This window comes from Jaculus jaculus, chromosome 13 (assembly GCF_020740685.1).
Source record: "Jaculus jaculus isolate mJacJac1 chromosome 13, mJacJac1.mat.Y.cur, whole genome shotgun sequence".
In the NCBI taxonomy this organism is placed as follows: Eukaryota; Metazoa; Chordata; class Mammalia; order Rodentia; family Dipodidae; genus Jaculus; species Jaculus jaculus.
Window position 1 is genome coordinate 43,967,844 of NC_059114.1, and position 20,751 is coordinate 43,988,594.

Below are 20,751 nucleotides of genomic sequence, written 5' to 3' on the forward strand. Positions count from 1 at the left end.
CTGTAGTCTCAGGGTGGCCTCGAATTTACGGGGATCCTCATACCTCTGCCTTCAATTTTGTATCCTTTTCTTTTTTTTTTTTTTTTTGTTTATTCTTATTTATTTGAGAGTGACAGAAAGAGAAAGAGGCAGATAGAGACAGAGAGAGAGAGAGAGAGAGAGAGAGAGAGAGAGAGAGAGAGAGAATGGGTGCGCCAGGGCTTCCAGCCTCTGCAAACGAACTCCAGATGCGTGCGCCCCCTTGTGCATCTGGCTAACGTGGGACCTGGGGAACCGAGCCTCGAACCGGGGTCCTTAGGCTTCACAGGCAAGCGCTTAACTGCTAAGCCATCTCTCCAGCCCAATTTTGTATCTTTTTCTTGAAAGTCAATAGCATAATCACAGGAGTTACAGCCTATAACAATCACAGTCTTGTTGTGTTACATAGGTGTTTATATCAGACTACGGATTTAAGGGGACATTTTAGGAGTCTACCACACTTCATATGCCTTTAACTTTAACCCATAAACACTGGTAGATATCACAAAAGAGGAAGTAGGAGTATACTTAGGCAGTTAGTGAATTGTGTTGTATGTAGATACAAGAAAACTCCAGGGGCTGGGAGGAGGGCTAAACAGTTAAAGGCTTTTGCTTGCAAAGCCATGCCTGCCCAGGTTTGATTCCCCAGTACCTACATAAATCCTGATGCACAAAGTGGCACATGGGCCAGGAAGAGGCCTTGGCATGCCCATACTTACTCCCTATCTCTTACCCTTCCTTCCCTCTCCTCCCTATCTCCTTCCAAATAAATGAAAAAAAAATATTTTTAAGGGGCTGGAGTAATACTTCAAATTTAAAGGTGCTTGCTTGCAAATCCTGATGGTCTGGGTTCTATATCCATATAAATATGGATGCATAAAATGGCATATGCCCCCGGAGTTTGTGGTGGCAGGAGGCCCTGGCTTGCCTGTTTATTGTTCCTCATAAATGAATGAATGAATAAGACTCTGGCATGCCCATTTATGTTCTCAAATAAATAAATACCAAATAAAGTAAATGAGTAAGTGAACAAATATTTTTCTTAAAAAATAAAAGAGCCAGCTGTGGTGGTACACACTTTTAATCCCAGAATTTGGGAGGCAGAGGCAGAGGTAAGAGGATAGCTGTGAATTTGAAGCCAGCCTGGGCTACAGAGTGATTTCCAGGTCAGCCTGGGCTAAAGGGAGTGCCCCCCCCCAAAAAAATATGAAGAAAGAAACAAAGAGAAAGGAAAATAAAAGAAAACTAATTCTCAGGGATCCTGGGCCTCCCAGAATCATCATACAGCGTTGGAACCAATTGTGCTGTGTTTGGTAGTCAGTTTAGCCAAGGGCTCAGGTATATTTGCGGTTATCTTAAGTTAACCTGAAATAAATCTTAAGAAAGTACTGTGGTGTAGGCTTGTAGCTGTGAGTTATATTTCCCCTTTTGCAAGCTGCCTACTTCATGCAGATCCTGTCCATGATTAACTGTGTTTGTGAAGCATAGTGATAGGCATTCAAAACACTTTGTCCTGTATAACATACTCTGAACAGAGATTGTTTAATCATTTAGTAATACTCTCTTTTTAGATTCCTGCTAGGCTCTTTGTGGCTAAGAACTCTTAATTACCTTTTGCTTGGTTGAGTATTCTGTGCCCTTTTTCTGGTGTGAGTGGAAAGTGTAGAATTCAGAGAATCATGTTGTGGTGGTTTGAATGTGTGTCCCCCATAGACTCAGGGTTTTCTGTTGTTGTTGTTTGTTTTTAATTTTATTTGAGAGAGCAAGAGAGGAAAAGAGGGAGGGGGGGAGAGAGAGACAGAAAGAAAGAGGGGGGGGGGCACATCAGGGCCTTAAGCCACTGCAAATGAACTCCAGATGCATGCACCACCTTGTGCATCTGGTGTGGGTCCTGGGGAATCGAACCGAGGTTCTTTGACTTTGCAGGCAAATACCTTAAGCCACCCCTGCCCGACTCAGGTGTTTTATTAAAGCTAAAACTTGGATTTCCAGCTGCCTGGCTGGAGGAGATGTTACTGGGGGTGGATCCTGGGGTCTAGTCCTCAGTGTGTTTGGGGGGGTTCTGCTCTCCAGCCCAAAGGTCTGTAGGGAGGTCCGAGCTTGGGGTCCTGCTTGCTGTAGGCCCCTGCTGCTTGTTGCTTGTTTGTGCTTTCTGCTTTTATTTTTATCAGGCTGTTTGGTTTTTCTCTTTGCTTGGGTGTATGGACCGTTACTGAGGCAACTTCCCCCTGGGCCTGTATGCTTGAAATAAACCCCACCCTCCCATAAACTGTGCCTGGTTTGGATGTTCATCCCAGCAACATGGAGCTGACTACAATGCTTGTAGAGGAGGTTTCTTATGTCCCTGAGTTTACAGTAGATACAGTTCTGTTACTGGGCAACCAGAGAGCCCCCTGTCCAGAAGACTGCTGTTTAGTTCTATTGCCCCCCCCCTTTTAAAGTAGGATTGCAAACCCAGGCTGACCTGGAACTCACTGTCTAGTCCCAGACTGGTTTTGAACTCAAGATGAACCTCCTACCTCTGCCTCCCAAGTATTGGAATTAAAGGGGTACCCCACCATACCTGGCTTGATCCACTTAAAAAAAAACATTTTGAGCTGGAGAGATGGCTTAATGGTTAAGGCATTTGCCTGTGAAGCATAAGGACCTAGGTTTGATTCCCCAGTACCCATGTAAGCCAGATGCACACGGTGGCACATGTATCTGGAGTTCATTTGCAGTGGCTAGAGGACCCAGTGTGTCCTTTCTCTCTCTTTCAAGCAAATAAATAAAAATATTAAAATAAAAAATTTCATTTTCTGGGCTGGAGAGATGACTTAGGGGTTGAGGAACTTGCCTGCAAAGCCAAAGGACCCAGCTTCAATTCCCCAGGACCCATGTAAGCCAGATGCACAAGCTTGTGCAAATGCAGTGGTTGGAGGCCCTGGCATGCCCATTCTCATTCTATCTCTCTCTCTCTCTCTCTCTCTCAAATTAAAAAAAATTATTTTCTATTTATTTATTTGAGGGAGGGAGAGAGACAGTTAGAGAGAGAATGGGCTTGTCAGGGACTCCAGCCACTGCAAGTGAACACTGGCATGCACCACCTTGTGCATCTGGCTTACTTGGGTCCTGGGGAACTGAACTTGGGTCCTTTGGCTTTGCAGGCAAGTATCTTACGCACTAAGCCATTTCTCCAGCCCTTGACCCACTTTAAATTAATTAATATATTTATTTTAAGCCGGGTGTGGTGGCACACACCTTTAATCCCAGCACTAAGGAGACAGAGGTAGTGAGAGAATGGGTGCTCCAGGGTGTCCAGCCATTACAGATGAACTCTAGATGCATGTGCCACCTGTGCATCTACCGTATGTGGTCCTGGAGAAATTGAACCTTGGTCCTTTGGCTTTGCAGACAAGCATCTCCTTGAGTAATCTGTTTTTATTCTCACTTTTCAGTTCTGGGAATTCCTGCTGGGATTAAAGGCATGCGCCACCACGCTGGTTTATCCTGGAATCTTTATCTTGGGAATTTGTTTTACCTCTCTTCTGTTCAGGTCTCCTGAAAGATTTTAAGTCTTCTACTTTCTTGGTTTGCTCTTTCATTTTGGTGGATCATATCCTACAATAGCTTCCTGGAATACATGGGGATAAACGTTTTATAAAGCTTAAATGTCTGAAAACATGTATTCTGAAGTCACATTTGATTGATAGTTTTGTTTGGGCATGAAATTGTAGGTTGGAGATTGTTTTTCTTCAAATTTTTGAAGGCCGGTTCGGTTGTCATCCTGCTGTTAGTATTATTGTTAAGAAAAACAGAGCTGTTGTAGCTCCTTTATATGTGACCCATTTTTATACTTCTGTGGAATTCTTAGGACTTTCTTTGTATTCATAGTATTTTGAAATTTTACAACTTTGAGGTTGGAGAGAGATGGTTCAGCTTGTAAATCTTAATGGCCTGAGTTCGAGTCCTCTGTACCCACAAAAATCCCCATGCACAAAGTAGAACATGTGTCTTCTGGAGTTCAAGTTCATTTGTAGTGGCAAGAGGCTGTGGTGAATTCATGTTCTCTCTCAAATAAATAAAGAAAGGAAAGAAATTTTACTACTTACAATTTTTTAAAATTTTTTTTTGTTCATTTATTTATTTATTTGAAAGTAACAGAGAGAGAGGGAGAGAAAGAGACAGATAGAGAGGGAATGGGTGCGCCCGGGCTTCTAGCCATTGCAAACGAACTCCAGACGCGTGCGCCCCCTTGTGCATCTGGCTAACGTGGGTCCTGGGGAAATGAACCTTGAACCGGGGTCCTTAGGCTTAACCGCTAAGCCATCTCTCCAGCCCACTACTTAAAATTTTTTAAAAATTATTTATTTATTAAAGAGAGAGAGAGAATGGGTGCTCCAGGGTGTCCAGCCATTACAGATGAACTCTAGATGCATGTGCCACCTGTGCATCTACCGTATGTGGTCCTGGAGAAATTGAACCTTGGTCCTTTGGCTTTGCAGACAAGCATCTTAACCACTAAGCCATCTCTCCAGCCCTGATTTTTTCTTTTTTTGTTCTTTGAGGTAGGGTTTTACTGTAGCTCAGGCTGATCTGGAATTCACCATGTAGTCTCTGGGTGGCCTCAAACTCATGGTGATCCTCCTACCTCTGCCTTCCAATTGCTGGGATTAAAGGTGTGTGCCACCACACCTTGAAATTTTTTATTTTTGTATTTGTATTTTGAATTTTTTTTGTATTTGTATTTCTTTGTATTCTCAGTAATTTAAAGTTTTACCAATTTGAATTTTTAAATTCATATTTAAAGTTCTAAATTTTTGAAATTTTACACATTTTGTGTAATCTGTTTTTATTCTCACTTTTCAGTTCTGGGAAGTGTCATTTCCTTGATCACTTGATCCTCTGTTTTTTTCCTATTATTGGATGTTGGGTTGTCCACACTGTTCTCTAGTTTTCTTTGCTCTTATTTTTCTATTTTTAAATTATTTTTAATATTTACTTATTTATTTATTTGACAGAGAAAGGGGGGAAGAGGGAGAGAGAATGGGCACACCAGGGCCTCCAGCCACTGCAAATGAACTCCAGACACATGCACCCCCTTGTGCATCTGGCTAATGTGGGTCCTGGGGAATCGAACTTGCATCCTTTGGCTTTGCAGGCAAATGCCTTAACTGCTAAGCCATCCCTCCAGCCCTGTGTTTTCATCTTTATGTTCTTTTTGAGTCAGGCATGGTGGCACACACCTTTAATCCCACCTCTTCGGAGGCAGAGGTCAAAGGACTGTCACAAGTGCAAGGCCACCCTGAGACTACATAGTGAATTCCAGGTCAGCCTGGGATAGAGTGAGACCCTACCTGGAAAAAAAACAAAACAAAACAAAAAACCAAAAAACAAATTTTTTTTTTTTTAATTTATGAGAGAGAGGGGTAGAGAATTGGCACACCAGAGCCTTAGTCACTGCAAACGAACTCCAGACAGTGTGCCAGCCACTGTGTGCATGCGTCACCTTGTACATCTGGCTTATGTGGGTTCTGGGGAGTCAAACCTGGGTCCTTAGACTTTCCAGGCAAGCACGTTAACCACTAAGCCATCTCTCCAGCCTCCATCTCTGTATTCTTGCTGTACCTTTTCTCAACTCTTTCTGACCTTTTATTCAGTTTCAGTTTTAGTATTCATATTTTCAACTTATTTTAAAAATTGTTTTATTTTCAATGGGAGAGGGAGAGAGAGAATGGGCATACCAGAGCCTCTTGCCACTGCAAACAAACTCCAGACGCATGCTCCACTTTGTGCATCTTGCTTTACAATTAATAAACATGTAGTGAGATACTATAAACATCTTAAAAGTCCATAGTTTACAATAAGATTCACTCTATGGGTTTGGACAAATGTATCCATCATTAGACAAGCAACAGTATTTTCACTGCCATAAAAGTTTTCTGTACTATGCCTTTTCATCCCATGCTCCCTGCAACCATGAATCTTTCTGCATCTCCATAGTTCTGCCTTTTCCAGACTGTCATACAGTTGAGATAATGTAGCTTACAGTTGTTTTCAGATTGGCTTCTTCGTACTGCTTAATGCGTAGTGGCATGCATTTAGGTTCCCTCGTGTTTGCTCGTGGCTTGATGACTCATTTCAGCGTCTTTTACGTACCACAATTTGTCCCTTCACATATTAAGGAAATCTTAGTTACTTCCAAGTTACAGTAATTATTAGTGGATGTAGGTACCATAAACATTTGTGCATAAGTTTTTGTGTGGACATGTCTTCAACTCTTTGGGGTAAATTAGTATCAAGGAAAGAGGCCAGTGTGGTGCCTGCATTCCAAGCACATGAAATACAAAAGCAAGAAAATCATCATGAGTTTGAGGCCAGTTTTTATTATATAATGAGACTGTCTCAAAATACAAAAACCAAAACAAACAAACAAACAAACAAACAAAAAACCACCACATGCCAAGGAACTGGGATAGTATTGTAAGAGATGTTTAGCCTTTTTTTTTTTTCCCGCGGTAGGGTCTTGCTCTAGCCCAGGCTGACTTGAAATTTACTATGTAGTCTCAGAGTGGCCTTAAACTCATGGCAATGGGTTCTACCTCTGTCTCCCAAGTGCTGGGATTAAAGGTGTGTGCCACCATGCCTAGCAAAATGTTTAGGTTTATAGGAAACTGCCAGATGGTTCTCCAGAGTGAATACCTTTTTGCATTCTCACCAGCAACGAGTGAGATCTCTTGTTCCACATCTTCTCCAGCATTTGAAATCATTAGGGGTCTGCGTTTTGGCCACTATATTGAGTGTGCAGCTTTACTTTATTGTTTCAGTTTGCATTTCCCTGGTGATATTTGCTGTGGAGCATCTTTTTATGTGCTTATTTTTGTCACCTGTAAGATCCATTAATATAGCTTACCCTTTTTTTTTTTTTTTTTTAAAGGTAGGGTCTCACTGTTGCTCAGGCTGACCTGAATTCACAATGAAGTCTCAGGATGCCCTGGATCTCATGGTGATCCTCCTACCCCTGCCTCTTGAGTGCTGGGATTAAAGGCATGCATCACCACTCCTGACTTAGTTTACCCATTAAAAAAATTATTTTTGTTTATTTTTATTTATTTATTTGAGAGTGACAGACAGACAGAGAAAGAGGCAGATAGAGAATGGGCATGCCAGGGCCTCCAGCCACTGCAAAGGAACTCCAGATGCATGCACCACCTTGTGCACCTGGCTCATGTGGGTCCTGGGGAATTGAGCCTCAAACCGGGGTGCTTAGGCTTCACAGGCAAGCGCCAAACCACTAAGCAATCTGTCCAGCCCAGCTTACCCATTTTTAAATTTACTAATTTAGTTTAAGAGTTCTCTGTATATTTTAGTTAGTGGTCCTATATTATATGTGTCTTTTATATTTTCTCTAAGTCTAGTGCCTTGTCTTCTCATTCTCTCTTTTTTAATAGAGAGAGTGGGGGGGGTATTGGTGCACCAGGGCCTCAGCCACTGAGATTGAACTCCAGACTCTTGCGCCACGTAGTGGGCACATGTAACCTTGCACTTGCCTTACCTTTGTGTGTCTGGTTTATTTGGTATTGGTCCTTAGGCTTTGCAGTCAAGTGCCTTCACCACTATGCCATCTCTCCAGTTCTGTCTTCTCCTTCTCTTGTGTGTGGGGAATATGTGCACATGGAAGTCAGAGGACAGCTTTTGGATGTTGTTCCTTGGCTTTCGCTTCCAGTGGATTCTCCTTTCTGTGCCTCCCTTCTCACCTGCCAGCGTAGCTGGGATTAAAGACTCCAACCACAGCAGCTGACTTTTCATGTGGTTCTGAACTCGTGTACTCACACTAACAGGGCAAGCTGTCTTCTCATTCTCTTAACATTGTATTTTCCAGAGAGTAGTTTTAGATTTTTAACCCCCAGAAGCAGATATCTCAGTAGCTTTACCAAAAGCTAACTGAATATCTGCTTATTTGAAGAAAGCTTTAAGAGTTAATGAGAGTTAAATTCTTAAGTGAGGCAGGACACCAGTAAGGCTCTAGACCTCAGAGTAATTAAAAGTCAACAAGTTAGGCATTGTCTTGCCTAATACTTTTAGCTTTAATGTAAATATATATCGCATTGTGATTATGATATCATTTTTATTGAATTGAAACTAGGATTTCTGGAACTTCCAATAGTCTTTATAGTTTTTCAGTATGAACATAAGTTAACTTTTTTTCTTCTCTAAATATAAAATAGGAAATAACTGTCATAATATATCAACATTTTCACAAGAATATTTTTTAAACTTTTGGCACATAAAATGTATACTGTCTGTATAGCATTAATGTCACAATTATAGACAGAAAATATTTAAAATCCATCTGCAGTGTAAGCTCTAAAGATTAAATGAAGTGCTCTATATTTATAAACTATTAGCATACTATGGACTTCCCACAAATTTGAACACTGATTCATAATAACATTGAGAATGTTTAAGGTAAGTCTTATACAGTGACTCATTGTTGAAAATAATTATTAGAGATGAATATATTCATTTGGCATTGCTACTTTTCTAGATCGTTCTGTTTATTTTATTTATTTATTTATTGGTTTTTGAGGTAGGCTTTCACTCTAGCTCAAGCTAATCTGGAATTTACTATGTAATCTCAGGGTGGCCTCAAACTCACAGCGATCCTCCTACCTCTGCCTCCCAAGTGCTGGGATTAAAGGCATGCGCCACCTCTCATTTGTTTAGTTTGACATAGGGTCTTGCTGACTTCAAAAGTCGCAGTCTTCCTGTCTCAGCCTCCTGAAGGATGAGATTATAAATGTGCACCAAAACTGGGTGTGGTGGGGAACACCTTTAATCCCAGCAGAGGTAGGAGGGTCACTGTGAGTTTGAGGCCACCCTGTGATTACATAGTAAATTCCAGATTAGCTTGAGCTAGAGTGAAAGCCTACCTCAAAAAGCCACTAACAACAAAACGATCAGTTAACTCTGTGGTCTGCTTTTAGCCCCTTTGTTCTTTCCCGTTGTTCTAATTCTCCTCCTGCCAGTATTATATTTCGTGGTTATTACAGCTCTGTGATGAGTCTTGAAGTCATGTACTGTCATTACTTCAGCTTTGTTGTTCTTCAACATTATTTTTACTATTTTGGGTCTTTTGCCTCTCAAATGCAATCTCAAGTTTGGAATAACATCCTAACAATTTAGTTTTCCTAATCATGAATGTGGAATTTTCTTTCCATTTATCTATTTCTTTGACTTTGTTCAAAGTTTTCTCAAGTTTGGGAGCTTGTACATATTTTGTTAGATTTTTACTTATTTCATTTAAAGTATTTTTTATTTTTATTTATTTGTAAGCAGAAAAAGGGAAGAGAGACAGAGTAAATGGCATGCCAGGGCCTCTATAGCTGCTGCAAATGAACTCCAGATGCATGTGCCACTATGTGTATCTGGCTTTAGGTAGGGACTAGGGAATAGAACCTGATGGGTCTTAGGTTTTGCAGGCAAGTGCCTTAACCACAGAACCATCCATCTCTTCAGCCCTAAGTATTTCATTTTAATGGGTGCTGGTATAAATGATGTCAATGGGTTTTTGTACATTGTTGGTTTGTAAGAACGTGTGATTGATCTTTTGTGTGTTAGCCATCTGTCTTGATTCCTTGATGCAACTAATAACAAGTTCTAGGAGGTTGTTGGTTGTGGTTCTTTCAGATTTTGTGTAGTCCTGTTATCCATAAAAACGATTTTAATTCTTCAGGCGTGGCAAGAGGGAATATCCTTACTTTGTTCTTGATCTTAGTTGGAAAACTTCTAGGTTGTCATCATTTAATATAATATTAGCTATAGGGATTTTTTTCTTTTTCTTTTTCTTTTTTTTTTTCTTTGTATTCTTTATCAAGTTGAAGAAATTGAATATTTCTAGGCCAGATGCTACATTTTCTTTCTTTCTTTCTTTTTTTTTTTACAGTTTACAATTAGATGCTATATTTTCACAGATGATACTTGGTCTGTATTTAAATGCTGTAAAATTTACAGATTGAAAAGTAGGTACCCATGCTTCATTTATCCTAAATATACTTAATAACAATGTTTCTGAATTGATCTTTTTTTCATTTGCAGTAGCCAGCCACATTAGAAGTTCCATGTCCTTATTGGCTACCTATTTGGACATTGGCACTCTGGGGTGATCTACCTAGACTGGGTTAATAGCTTCAGATTGATTTTTTTTTTTTTTAATTCCCTAAAACAGATTCTTGCATCTTGCTGGAAGGGAAAGTGCTGGATGTTTGGTAGAAGGTGGGCATAGGTTTACTTCCTTCTCCTCTGTGTAAGTAACTTCTTTGCTCACAGCTGGACTCTCCGAACTTTCTCCTAATCTCACTGATTAGTAACTCTTCCCCTGTAGCCTCCATTTTCGTATAAAGTGGACACCACTGATTCCTAAGCCTTTTGAGGGTCTTTAAATATAGTTTGGCCAGAGTCCTGGTGTAGAGCTGCTTTCTCTGTGTGTTAATATCACTAGTCATTCCTCCAACTTCAAAATTTGGCTGCAGTTGCACTTGTTCTGGATCTTGTAGGCATTTTCTTTCCATCATTTCTTTCTGAAATATCACTTTTCTATAGACTTAGTGGAGCTTCAAGAAGGGGAGCAATTAGGTACTTTGGCTTAATCTGTCTTTTTTTTTTTTTTTTTTAACCTAGAAAGCATTAATCTATATTCGAGAGCCACTCCTTGATGTCTTAAGATTTTATGTTTCTGTATCTGTATTTGTAGTTAAAGATCTCAGTGGTAGTGTGTAGGTAGTATGCAGGAGGACCCTATAGGAGGTACAGGAAGTGTGGTGCTTAGCACTGCCAGGCAAGGACAGTTAGGGTAAAAGCAAAAGAGAATTGGCAGCAGAGAGTAGTGGCAGATACACTTAGATTCGAGATTTTTAAACATTTGTACATGTGAGGCAGTAGTACAGTGTTAGTAACTTTCATGTTCCTGGGGTCCACTGTTTTTAGTTCTTTTACTTCCCTTGATCTGGGAACTTTTTGTTCTACTTTTCAGAGAATCCATAAAACAACTAATGATTTTTAAAAACTGAACAAAGCTATTTTCAAAATCATTGTACGTGGAATCTGTGGGAAAACATAGTATTAAGTAAGTAAACCATATACTGTCAGTATACTGCAGTAGTGGATTTCCATTTCAATAACTGGTCTTTGGTTATTTTATTGGGTTCAGAAATAGAATTTTGCTGTGTGGTTCATTTTGTTGGGTGTTGCTGCCCTCTTTTGGAGGAGCTTACCAACTGCAGCTTTTCTGCATAGATATGTCTGTGGTTCTTATTTTAACACTAAAACATGAATAGGTTTAAAAAATATTTATTAATTTGAAATAGGGAAGAGAGGCACATGATTTATTGATTGATTGGTTGGTTGGTTGATTGATTGATTGAGACAATGGGCATGCCAGGGCCCCCTCCAGCGTTTGGTTTACGTGGATACCGGGGAGTTGAACTCATGTCCTTGGGCTTCACAGGGAAGTGCTTTAACTGGAAAGCCATCTATCCAGCCCCATGAATAATTTCTTTTTTGTTTGTTTGTTTGTCAAGATAGGGTTTCATTCTAGCCCAGGCTGGCCTGGAGTTTACTCTGTAGTCTCAGGGTGGCCTCGAACTCTCGGTTGTCCTCCTACTGCCTCCGAGTGCTGGGATTAAAGGCATGCACCACCATGCCGGCTGAATTTCTTTAAAGGACTAAATATGTTTCTAATACCCCATGAAAGCAAGGAAAATGGGCATTTTCCTTTTTATGAAAACATGTGTTTGAAACTGTGTGTTTACTAAGAGTCCAGAGATCATGAAATAAGAGCAAGGTAGAAGAATTTGGAGAATGTAAAGATTTTAGGGGGCTTTGAAATCTGGAGGCCTGAGTTCTGAACTCAGTTTAGTTTCTAATCATGTAACTGATAATCTACTTCATTGACACAATGAAGAGATAGAATAAACACCAGTGGCTTCTCCAGAGACTATTATTTTAGATCCCAAGCTGTACACTCACAGAACTTAGTCTGGAAGTAGTTTGAAGAGGCAGATAATCAAAAGAAAATTGTAGTCCACTATTAATACTGTGAGACAGGCAAGTGTCTATGATTGTGGAAACACCAGGGGCGTGGGGAGGCTGAAGAAATGGCTTAGCAGTTAAGACATTTGTCTGTGAAGCCTAAGGACCCAGGTTCAATTCTCCAGGACCCATGTAAGCTAGATGTGCATGGTGGCACATGTTCTGGAGTTCGTTTGCAGTGGCTAGAGGCCCTGGTGTGCCCATTCTCTCTCTCTCTTTCTCAAAAAAAAAAAGAAAAAAAAAGAAAGAAAGGAAGGAAGGAAGGAAGGGAGGAAGAAAGAAAGAAACGAACACCAGGAAAAGTACCTCTAAGGAAAGGAAGGAAGGAAGGAAGAAACGAACACCAGGAAAAGTACCTCTATCCAAGAGGAGCAATCATCCTTGCAGGGCTTTTTGGATTAGCCTTGGAAACACAATGCATGTAGGCTGAGGAGGCTGCAGTCTAGGGAAAGTCTGTGGTGAGCAGTATGATCTGCTTGGACCTGCAGCTGCTTCAGTGTGGGCAGAAAGTAAGTGTTTGAGGTAGAGAGTTTGTTCAGTGATGAGATAGTGGGGGTGGGAATAAGAAAAGTAAACACACATTTTCAGAAGAGTAATATGCCATGGTAAGGATTTTAAAGTTTAAATTGAAGGCTGTAAGGAGCTATTTGAAGTGTGTGTGTGTGTGTGTGTGTGTGCGTGCATGCGTGCGTGCGTGCGTGTGTGTGTGTTTTGAGATAAGGTTTAAAGCTTGCCCTTGCTGACCTGGAATTCTTTTTGTAGCCCCAGGCTGTCCTCAGACATGGTCATCTTTCTACCTCGACCTCTTGAGACTACTAGAATTATAGGCACCACCATGTCTGGATGAAGGATTTTTTAATATATTTTTATTTTCGGGGGGAGGGGGAGTTTGCAAGGGCTGGTCTCACTCTAGCCCAGGCTGACCTAGAATTAACTATGTAGTGTCAGGCTGGCCTGAAACTCACAGCAATCCTCCTACCTCTGCCTCCCAAGCGCTGGGATTAGAGGTGCATACCACCACACCTGGCCTCAGAGTTTTTTTTGTTTTTTTTTTAATCTTTTTTATTGGGCTGGAGAGATGGCTTAGCAGTTAAGCACTTGCCTGTGAAGCCTAAAGACCCCGGTTCAAGGCTCAATTCCCCAGGACCCATGTTAGCCAGATGCACAAGGGGTCACACGCATCTGGAGTTCGTCTGCAGTGGCTGGAGGCCCTGGCACACCCATTCTCTCTCTCTCTCTATCTGCCTCTTTCTCTCTCTGTCTGTCACTCTCAAATAAATAAATAAAAATAATAAACAAAAAATCTTTTTATTTGGAGAGAGAGAGAGAAAATATGAATGAGAATGAATGAATAAGAGTGGATACACCAGGGCCTCTTGCCACTGCAAGCAAATTCCAGTTTTGTGGATTTGGCTTAACATAGGTACTGGGGAATTGAACCCTGGGCTGGGAGGCTTTCAAATAAGCACCTTTAATCATTGAGCCACACATCCCCACTTCTCCATCCATGGGTGAAGGGTTTTATGTAGAGAAATACTGTGGTCAGTCTAGCATTTAGAAAGATTAGGGAGTTTTTTGGTTTGTTTGTCTCATGATACCAGTGATACCAGAACTTGTTGTGTGGCTGAGGGTGAGTTTGAACTCTTGAGTCTCCTACCTTTCTCTTCCAAATGCTAGGATTAAAGGTACGTTTCACCATGCCCAACTTTAGAAAGATTACTCTTGGATATAGTATGGAAAATGGAGATGGCATAGGGCACACAGGACTGAAGCAAGGAAATCAGTTAGTCCATTGCAATAAATCATGCACAGAACAACAGTGGCATTGATGCAGGATTTTGGGGTTCAGGAGGGCTCCCTCAGAATTTACGAACCCCAAATTTTGGGTTCTGTTCTACCTTTAATAAAGAATTAATAAAGATGCACTCAAAGGTAAATTATGAATTATTAAATTTATTGAGGGGAAATCACAACTTGTGGGGATTATTTAAGGGAAATTGGCATTTAAGATAAACTGTGACCTTAAAAAGGAATTAGAGTAAAGCTGCAAGTATGTGGACTTAAGAGAAATTGAGGCTTTTAAAGCATGCTTAGAGTACAGCCACAAGTACATGGAAAGTAGCATCTAGGAGCCTGTGTAGGGAGACTTAGGAGGAGCCTGCATGTCATGTGCTTTTCAGTGTAGGGAAGTTAAGCTGAGACCAGGAGATTCAGAGCAGAAATGAGTAATGAAGAGATTTATACTCCTGGTTACCCTGTGTTTAAAGAAATTACATAGGTAACAGGCCTAGAGTTAGTGAAAGCACCTATGTGCTAGATCTAGAGTGTAAGAAAAGTACACATGTGGTTGATTCAGGGACCAGAGGAAAATCCTGCATGTAATCAAAGTGAGAAGTTATCCCTCACCATAAAGCAGAGGCAAGCAGAAAAGTTCCCCTAGACCAAGAAACCTGTATTATGCCTCCTCCCCCCCACCAGCCATGCCCTAATGCAGAGGAGCAGGCCACATTCAACAGAGCCAGGAAAGCAGAATGGAGCTGAGTAGAGCGGGGTGGAACTAGTGATGATGGGAGGAAGGCAGCAGGCAAGAGGAAGACCTGATTAGATTTGGAGGGAAGATCTCAGGGCCATCTTAACTAGGTATCACACTAGATTGTGGACAGCAGGGGCCACTGTAGATCAGTTTTGATCAGACAAGTTCCATTTCTGCCAAGAGGATGAGGTGGCATCTCCTGCTTCTCTTTGGGCCTCAAGTATCTAACTAAAAATGCTCTAAAAGCTAGCTTTCTTCTGTCCTCTTTCAGCATGAACTTAGTAGAGGTGGGTAGAAGAGAGATTAATCTAGACTCTACAATATACAGAAAGAATAAGTTGCTGTTGATTTTTCTTTAACTTATCCATAGCTGTGAGCAGTTTAGCCACCATTGCTAATTTATGTTCAGTTACCAGTCTTTTCATTCATCCCAGAGTTCTCTGTTGCTTGGTTTGAAGGGAATATTTTGAGCTGGGGGGTAAGGTTGACATAAGTGTAACCATGGCTGTGACAATCTAAACAGTAAGGAAGTTTAATTTCCTCTGTGTCTTGTCTCTCTATATGCCAGATGACTTAGGGATGTGACAAAAGGAAATTTATTGTTGGTTGTCTTGGGTGGTTAGTCTGTGCTTTATCAGCCTGTCTTTAGTTTCAGTAGGTAGCACACATGACAGAACTGGAAATTCCGTGGATGCTGAGCAAGGTTCTAATGGTTTCAGGCAAGTGATTAGTAGTACTCAGCCAGTGGAAATTTTGACCACCTCTAGATCAGGTAGGACAAAGCGAAGATTCACAGTATATATTGGATTTAACTGAATTATGATGTGGACTATGAGCAAAATTATTCAGATTTTCTTGTCATAAAAAGACCAGAGCTGGGTGTGGTGGTGCACATCTTTAATCCCATCACTTGGGAGGCAGGGATAGGAGGATTGCTGTGAGCTCAAGGCTAGCCTGAGACGACTGCATAGTGAATTCCAGATAAGCTTGGACTAGAGTGAGACCCTACCTTGAAAACAAACAAACAAAGACTAGAAAAAATAGCTTTCTGGCAGGAACAGAACTATTTTCAATAGTTGAGTAAGTCAAGAGACATTTATCATACCATACTTACTCTTCATGGATATTAGCAAAAAAGAAAAATGGTTAAATTAAGTAGGGTGAAGAAAATTCCTACTTTTCTAGACCTGCTCATTCAGACTTTAAAGTATTCATCCATGCATATGTAATTGCACATACATAATTATGTAGAAGAGAATAAAAAACACAGTAACTATAAACCAAACACCTATATAATCACCATCCATGTCAATAAATAGAGCATTGTAAACATTCCAGAATCCTTTGTCCCCTTCCTGTCACAACTCTTCTATATGCCCCAGGTAACCACTATTTTGACATTTGTAGTAATCATTCTCTTTATAATTTTATGCCATAAATAGTGTAATTATAGTTTTACATGTCATTTATGTCAGTATCAATGAACCAATTTAGAATATTTGTAATTGGAAGTTTATTCACATTTTTTGCATAATTATCTTCCACTGTTCCAATGTACTACTTTATTTTTCTATCCTTCTCTTTCCTTTTTTTTTGTTTGTTTGTTTTTTTGTATTTTTTTAAATATATATTTTTAAATATTTTATTTATTTATTTGAGAGTGACTGAGACAGAGAGAAAGACAGATAGAGGGAGAGAGAGAGAATGGGTGCGCCAGGGCTTCCAGCCTCTGCAAACGAACTCCAGACGGGTGCGCCCCCTTGTGCATCTGGCTAACATGGGACCTGGGGAACCGAGCCTCGAACCGGGGTCCTTAGGCTTCACAGGCGAGTGCTTAACCGCTAAGCCATCTCTCCAGCCCTGTTTTTTTGTATTTTTGAGACAGGATCTCACTCTAAGCCAGGCTGACCCTGTTGACAGGGACTCATTCTGTAGCTGAGACTGGCCTAAGATTTATGGTGATCCTCTCACTTCAGCCTTGTGAGTGCTGGGCTATTCTACTTTTGATGGTGAAGACTGAATTGTTTTCTGTTTTAGGTGTTATAGTTTTACTATGAACTAGGATTACCTGTGTCTTGATACTTACATATACATTTCAGCAGGGTAGATGCTGACAAATTGATGTGTTGAGTGTTAACATATGTGCACATTTTATTTTACTAGATAATGCCATTTGTGTGGCCACAATGGTTTCTACTAACCACAACATGTGTAAGAGCCCTTGTTCTTTTATAGCAAAACAGACATAAAAGTTTTGCCCTGGCCAAAACTTTGTGATTTTAATTTGTATTTCCTTGTTTGTTAATGAAGTTGAGCAAATTTTATTTTTATTGTTCATTGGATTTAGAGTTGGTTGACATCGCCATTTCTCTCTCTCTCTCTCTTTCTGAGTCATGCTAGAGTAGTTAAAACTCCAGTTCCTCGGCTGGAAAGATGTCTCAGCATTTAAAGGTGTTTGCTTGCAAAGCTGAACAGCTTGGGTTTGATTCCCCAGCACCCATGTAAAGCCAGATACACAAAGTGGCACATGTGCCTAGAGTTTGCAGCAGCTGGAGGCCCTGACATGTCCATTCATATTCATCCCCCTCTCTTTCTCTTTCTCTGTGTCTCTCTCCCCTTGCAAATAAATGGTCAATCTATTGAAAAAAAAAAAAACTTGTGAAAAGAAAAATTGTTCCTGCCTCTTACCACAGAGACTGTACTAAAAAAACAAAAATACTTCCACAGAAATCTTTTAGCTTTTGGAAAGCACCTTAGGGCCTCTTTTCCATTTATTTTCTTGTCCTTTGCCCTCCCAAACAATCTGGTCTTTGGGAAGTCTCTTGATAGTTCACTGATCTCTTTTCTCTTTCTTCTCCCTCTTGTTTTCTGTTTCCTAGACTTTGAAGCGGCTCATGGCAGATGAGGTAAGGAAATGTTGTTTGGCATGTGCATGTTCTCACTCATTTCCTGTGTTGTAACATTTACCAAATTCCATAACTTTTACTTTCTTTAACTTGCAATTGGTTCTAGTCTCAAAGCATCCCAAGACGTTCTCTAACTCTTTGCTTTGTTTAACTGATTGCATGCATTTCCTTGGCACATTCATTAACTTCCAAAGTTGAGCAGTCTTTAAACTCCATGCTGACCTATAGGCTGGGTGCCACTCTTATCACTGGAGGCTCCTTAGTACTTGCATATTGCTACTGTTACTTCCAATGAGTTGAGATGTAGAGCTGCGGCAGACTCCCTCTGACCAGACAGGACATCCAATACCAGGCTGGCCTTGAATTCCTGTTTTTTTTTTTTTCCTCAGCCTCCTAAATGCTAGGTGCATAGGTGTGTACCACCACACCCAGCCCAGGGGCGTGATTTGGAAGGCAACTATGCTTGTCATTGTACTGCCAACGCCATACCTCTCAGTGGCTCTTTTTTTTTTTTTTTTTCATTTTTTTATTTACTTATTTGAAAGTGACAGAGAGAGAAAGAGGCAGAGAAAGAGAGAATGGGCACGCCAGGGTCTCCAGCCACTGCAAACGAACTCCAGATGTGTGCACCCCCTTGTGCATCTGGCTAACGTGGGTCCTGGGGAATTGAGCCTCGAACCGGGGTCCTTAGGCTTCACAGGCAAGCGCTTAACCGCTAAGCCATATCTTCAGCCCTTTTTTTTTTTGAGGTGAAGCTTGCTTTAGCCTGGGCTGATCTGGAATTCACTCTATAGTCCTAGCCTGGCCTTGAACTCCAGCAATCCTCCTATCTCAGCCTCCCAAATGTTGGGATTAACAGCATGCATTGCCATGCCCAGCTTCAGTGGCTGTTTAATGTAAGCATTTATACTTGACATTTGAGGAGTGGTTCATTAGTGTTTGTATATGGTCCTCTGAAGTACATTGTGCTCTTTAACTTGGCTGCCTTCAAACCCAAGTACCATGAAATGAACATATTCAAGAAGGAAAAAATGATATCTCAAAAATAAAAAAAAGATTGATAAAAAGACAAGGAATGATTCTCGGATTAAAAGGCATTACTTGTTTATTCTGTGTAGTTTATCTATCTAAAAATCTATAGTCATAGTCACCTCTTGAAGAGAGACTTCTTCATGGGACCTAGCCACATTATTATTGGGTAGCTACAAGGAAGCAGAACAGTTTGTTGAGATAATCTTTTTATATGAGATACTTTTAGTTTTATGCTGCTAAGAGGGCTTAAAACATGGCTGGGAAAATTTAAACTTTTCTTTTTAGAGAGGTTTGAAATCCTAAAACTTAGGCTGTTTTATATTTGAGTGTATATGTCAGTATACTGGGTTAGATCTGAGGAAGGCATTTCTGTTTTTAAATATTTTTATTTATTTATTTATTTATTTGACAGAAGAGGGAGAGGGAAAGAGAGACAGCGCGAGCGCAAGTGAGCACCAGGGCCTTCAGCCACTGCAAACAAATTCCAAATGCATGTGCCACCTTGTGCATCTGGTTTATGTGTGTCCTGGGGAATTGAACCTGGGTCCTTTGGCTTTGTAGGCAAATGCCTTAACTGCTAAGCCATCCCTCCAGCCCTGTTTTTAAATATTTTATTTTTATTTATTTTATTAGAGAGAGGGAGGGAGAAAATGGGTACACCAGAGCCTCCAGTCACTGCAAACAAACTCCAGACACATGTACCACCATGTGCATCTGGATTATGTGGGTTCTGGGGAATCAAACCTGGGTCCTTAGGCTTTGTAGGCAAATGCCTTGACTGCTAAGCCATCTCTGTAGCCTAGCATTTCTTTTTTTTTAAAATTTTTTGTTTATTTTTATTTATTTATTTGAGAGCAACAGAGAGAGAGAGAGAGAATGGGTACGCCAGGGCTTCCAGCCACTGCAAATGAACTTCAGACGCGTGTGCCCCCTTTTGCATCTGGCTAACGTGGGTCCTGGGGAATCGAGCCTCGAACCGGGGTCCTTAGGCTTCACAGGCAAGCGCTTAACTGCAAAGCCATCCCTCCAGCCCTAGCATTTCTTTTTATACCAGAAGAATCTTGACCACTATTAACCCAGGAACCATGCATGTGTAAGAGGGTAAAGGGTTGATTATTTGGTGTTTAGTTTGTTATGTAAATAAACGTGGATCACTGCTAATACTATTTTTCTTTGTCAGCTGGAAAGATTTACCAGCATGAGAATTAAGAAGGAGAAGGAAAAGCCCAATGCTGCCCACAGAAATTCTTCTGCATCATATGGGGATGACCCCACTGCACAGTCATTGCAAGATATTTCTGATGAGCAAGTTCTAATTCTCTTTGAACAAATGCTGGTATGTTTTCTGACCTAAAATGTTGTTTCTTACTGAAAATGCACTTACTAACAGTGTGTCCGTCCATCCGTCCATCCATCCTTCCTTCCTTCTGGGTGTGTGTGTGTTGTGATGTGCATGTAGAGGTCAAAGAATAACCTCACAGTGATGACCTTTGCCTTCTACCTTGTTTGAGACAGGATCTCTCTAGTTTGCTGCTGAGAACAAACCAGCTGGCCCACAAGCTTCAGGATTCTCCTGACCCCTCCTCCCATTGCCACGGTGTGTTTTAGGGTTACAGACTCTGTGCTGTTTATGTCTGGCTTTGCATGGGTTCTGGAGATCCAAACTTCAGTTGCCATGCTTGTTAGCCACTGAACCACCTTCAAGCACTTACCTAGTTGTTTATTACAAGGATTTCTGGGATTAATGTGGAACTTTTTAATATCACATTAAATAAGTACTTAAATACGTAAATACCACTCTACGGGATCAGAATCTATGAGTTGGAAATATCTGATCACTTACCACCTTGTTAATGTCCTTCTTTCAGGAACATTTTAGCCACAAATACAAGGTACATGGACCAACTGATGTGGTACTTTGGAGACCACCTGTAGGTTAAGGCATAAAAGACGAAGTGAGGAAGCATTTACAGTGAGCTGTAAAGAAAAACCCAGGGACACAAAGGCATCTTTCCCATGGTCCCATTTAGGGATAAATTTGAAAAGAGAATTACTTGACATCCTTTTATCTAAAGTATGGATGGGGCTTATTTGGCTATCACCAATGAAAAAAGTGAGTGTGGAGGACACTTTGAGTATATATCTGAGGTAGCCAGAGTAATAGATGTTTAAGGTCCCAGAGTTGTGGCAGGC

The 20,751-nt window shown here is 40.8% G+C and overlaps 1 protein-coding gene across 2 annotated transcripts in view; it reads left to right on the forward strand.

The window, feature by feature from the left end:
• Positions 1 to 20,751, forward strand: part of Diaph1 (diaphanous related formin 1) — a 125,112-nt gene that overhangs the window by 26,593 nt on the left and 77,768 nt on the right. Inside the window, exons 2-3 of one of the 2 annotated variants that reach the window (XM_004664690.2) lie at positions 17,500 to 17,526; positions 19,739 to 19,894. In XM_004664690.2, the coding sequence (XP_004664747.1) occupies positions 17,500 to 17,526; positions 19,739 to 19,894 (183 nt within the window). The remainder of the gene's footprint in view (positions 1 to 17,499; positions 17,527 to 19,738; positions 19,895 to 20,751) is intronic. The other variant, XM_004664689.2, reaches the window with a different exon arrangement.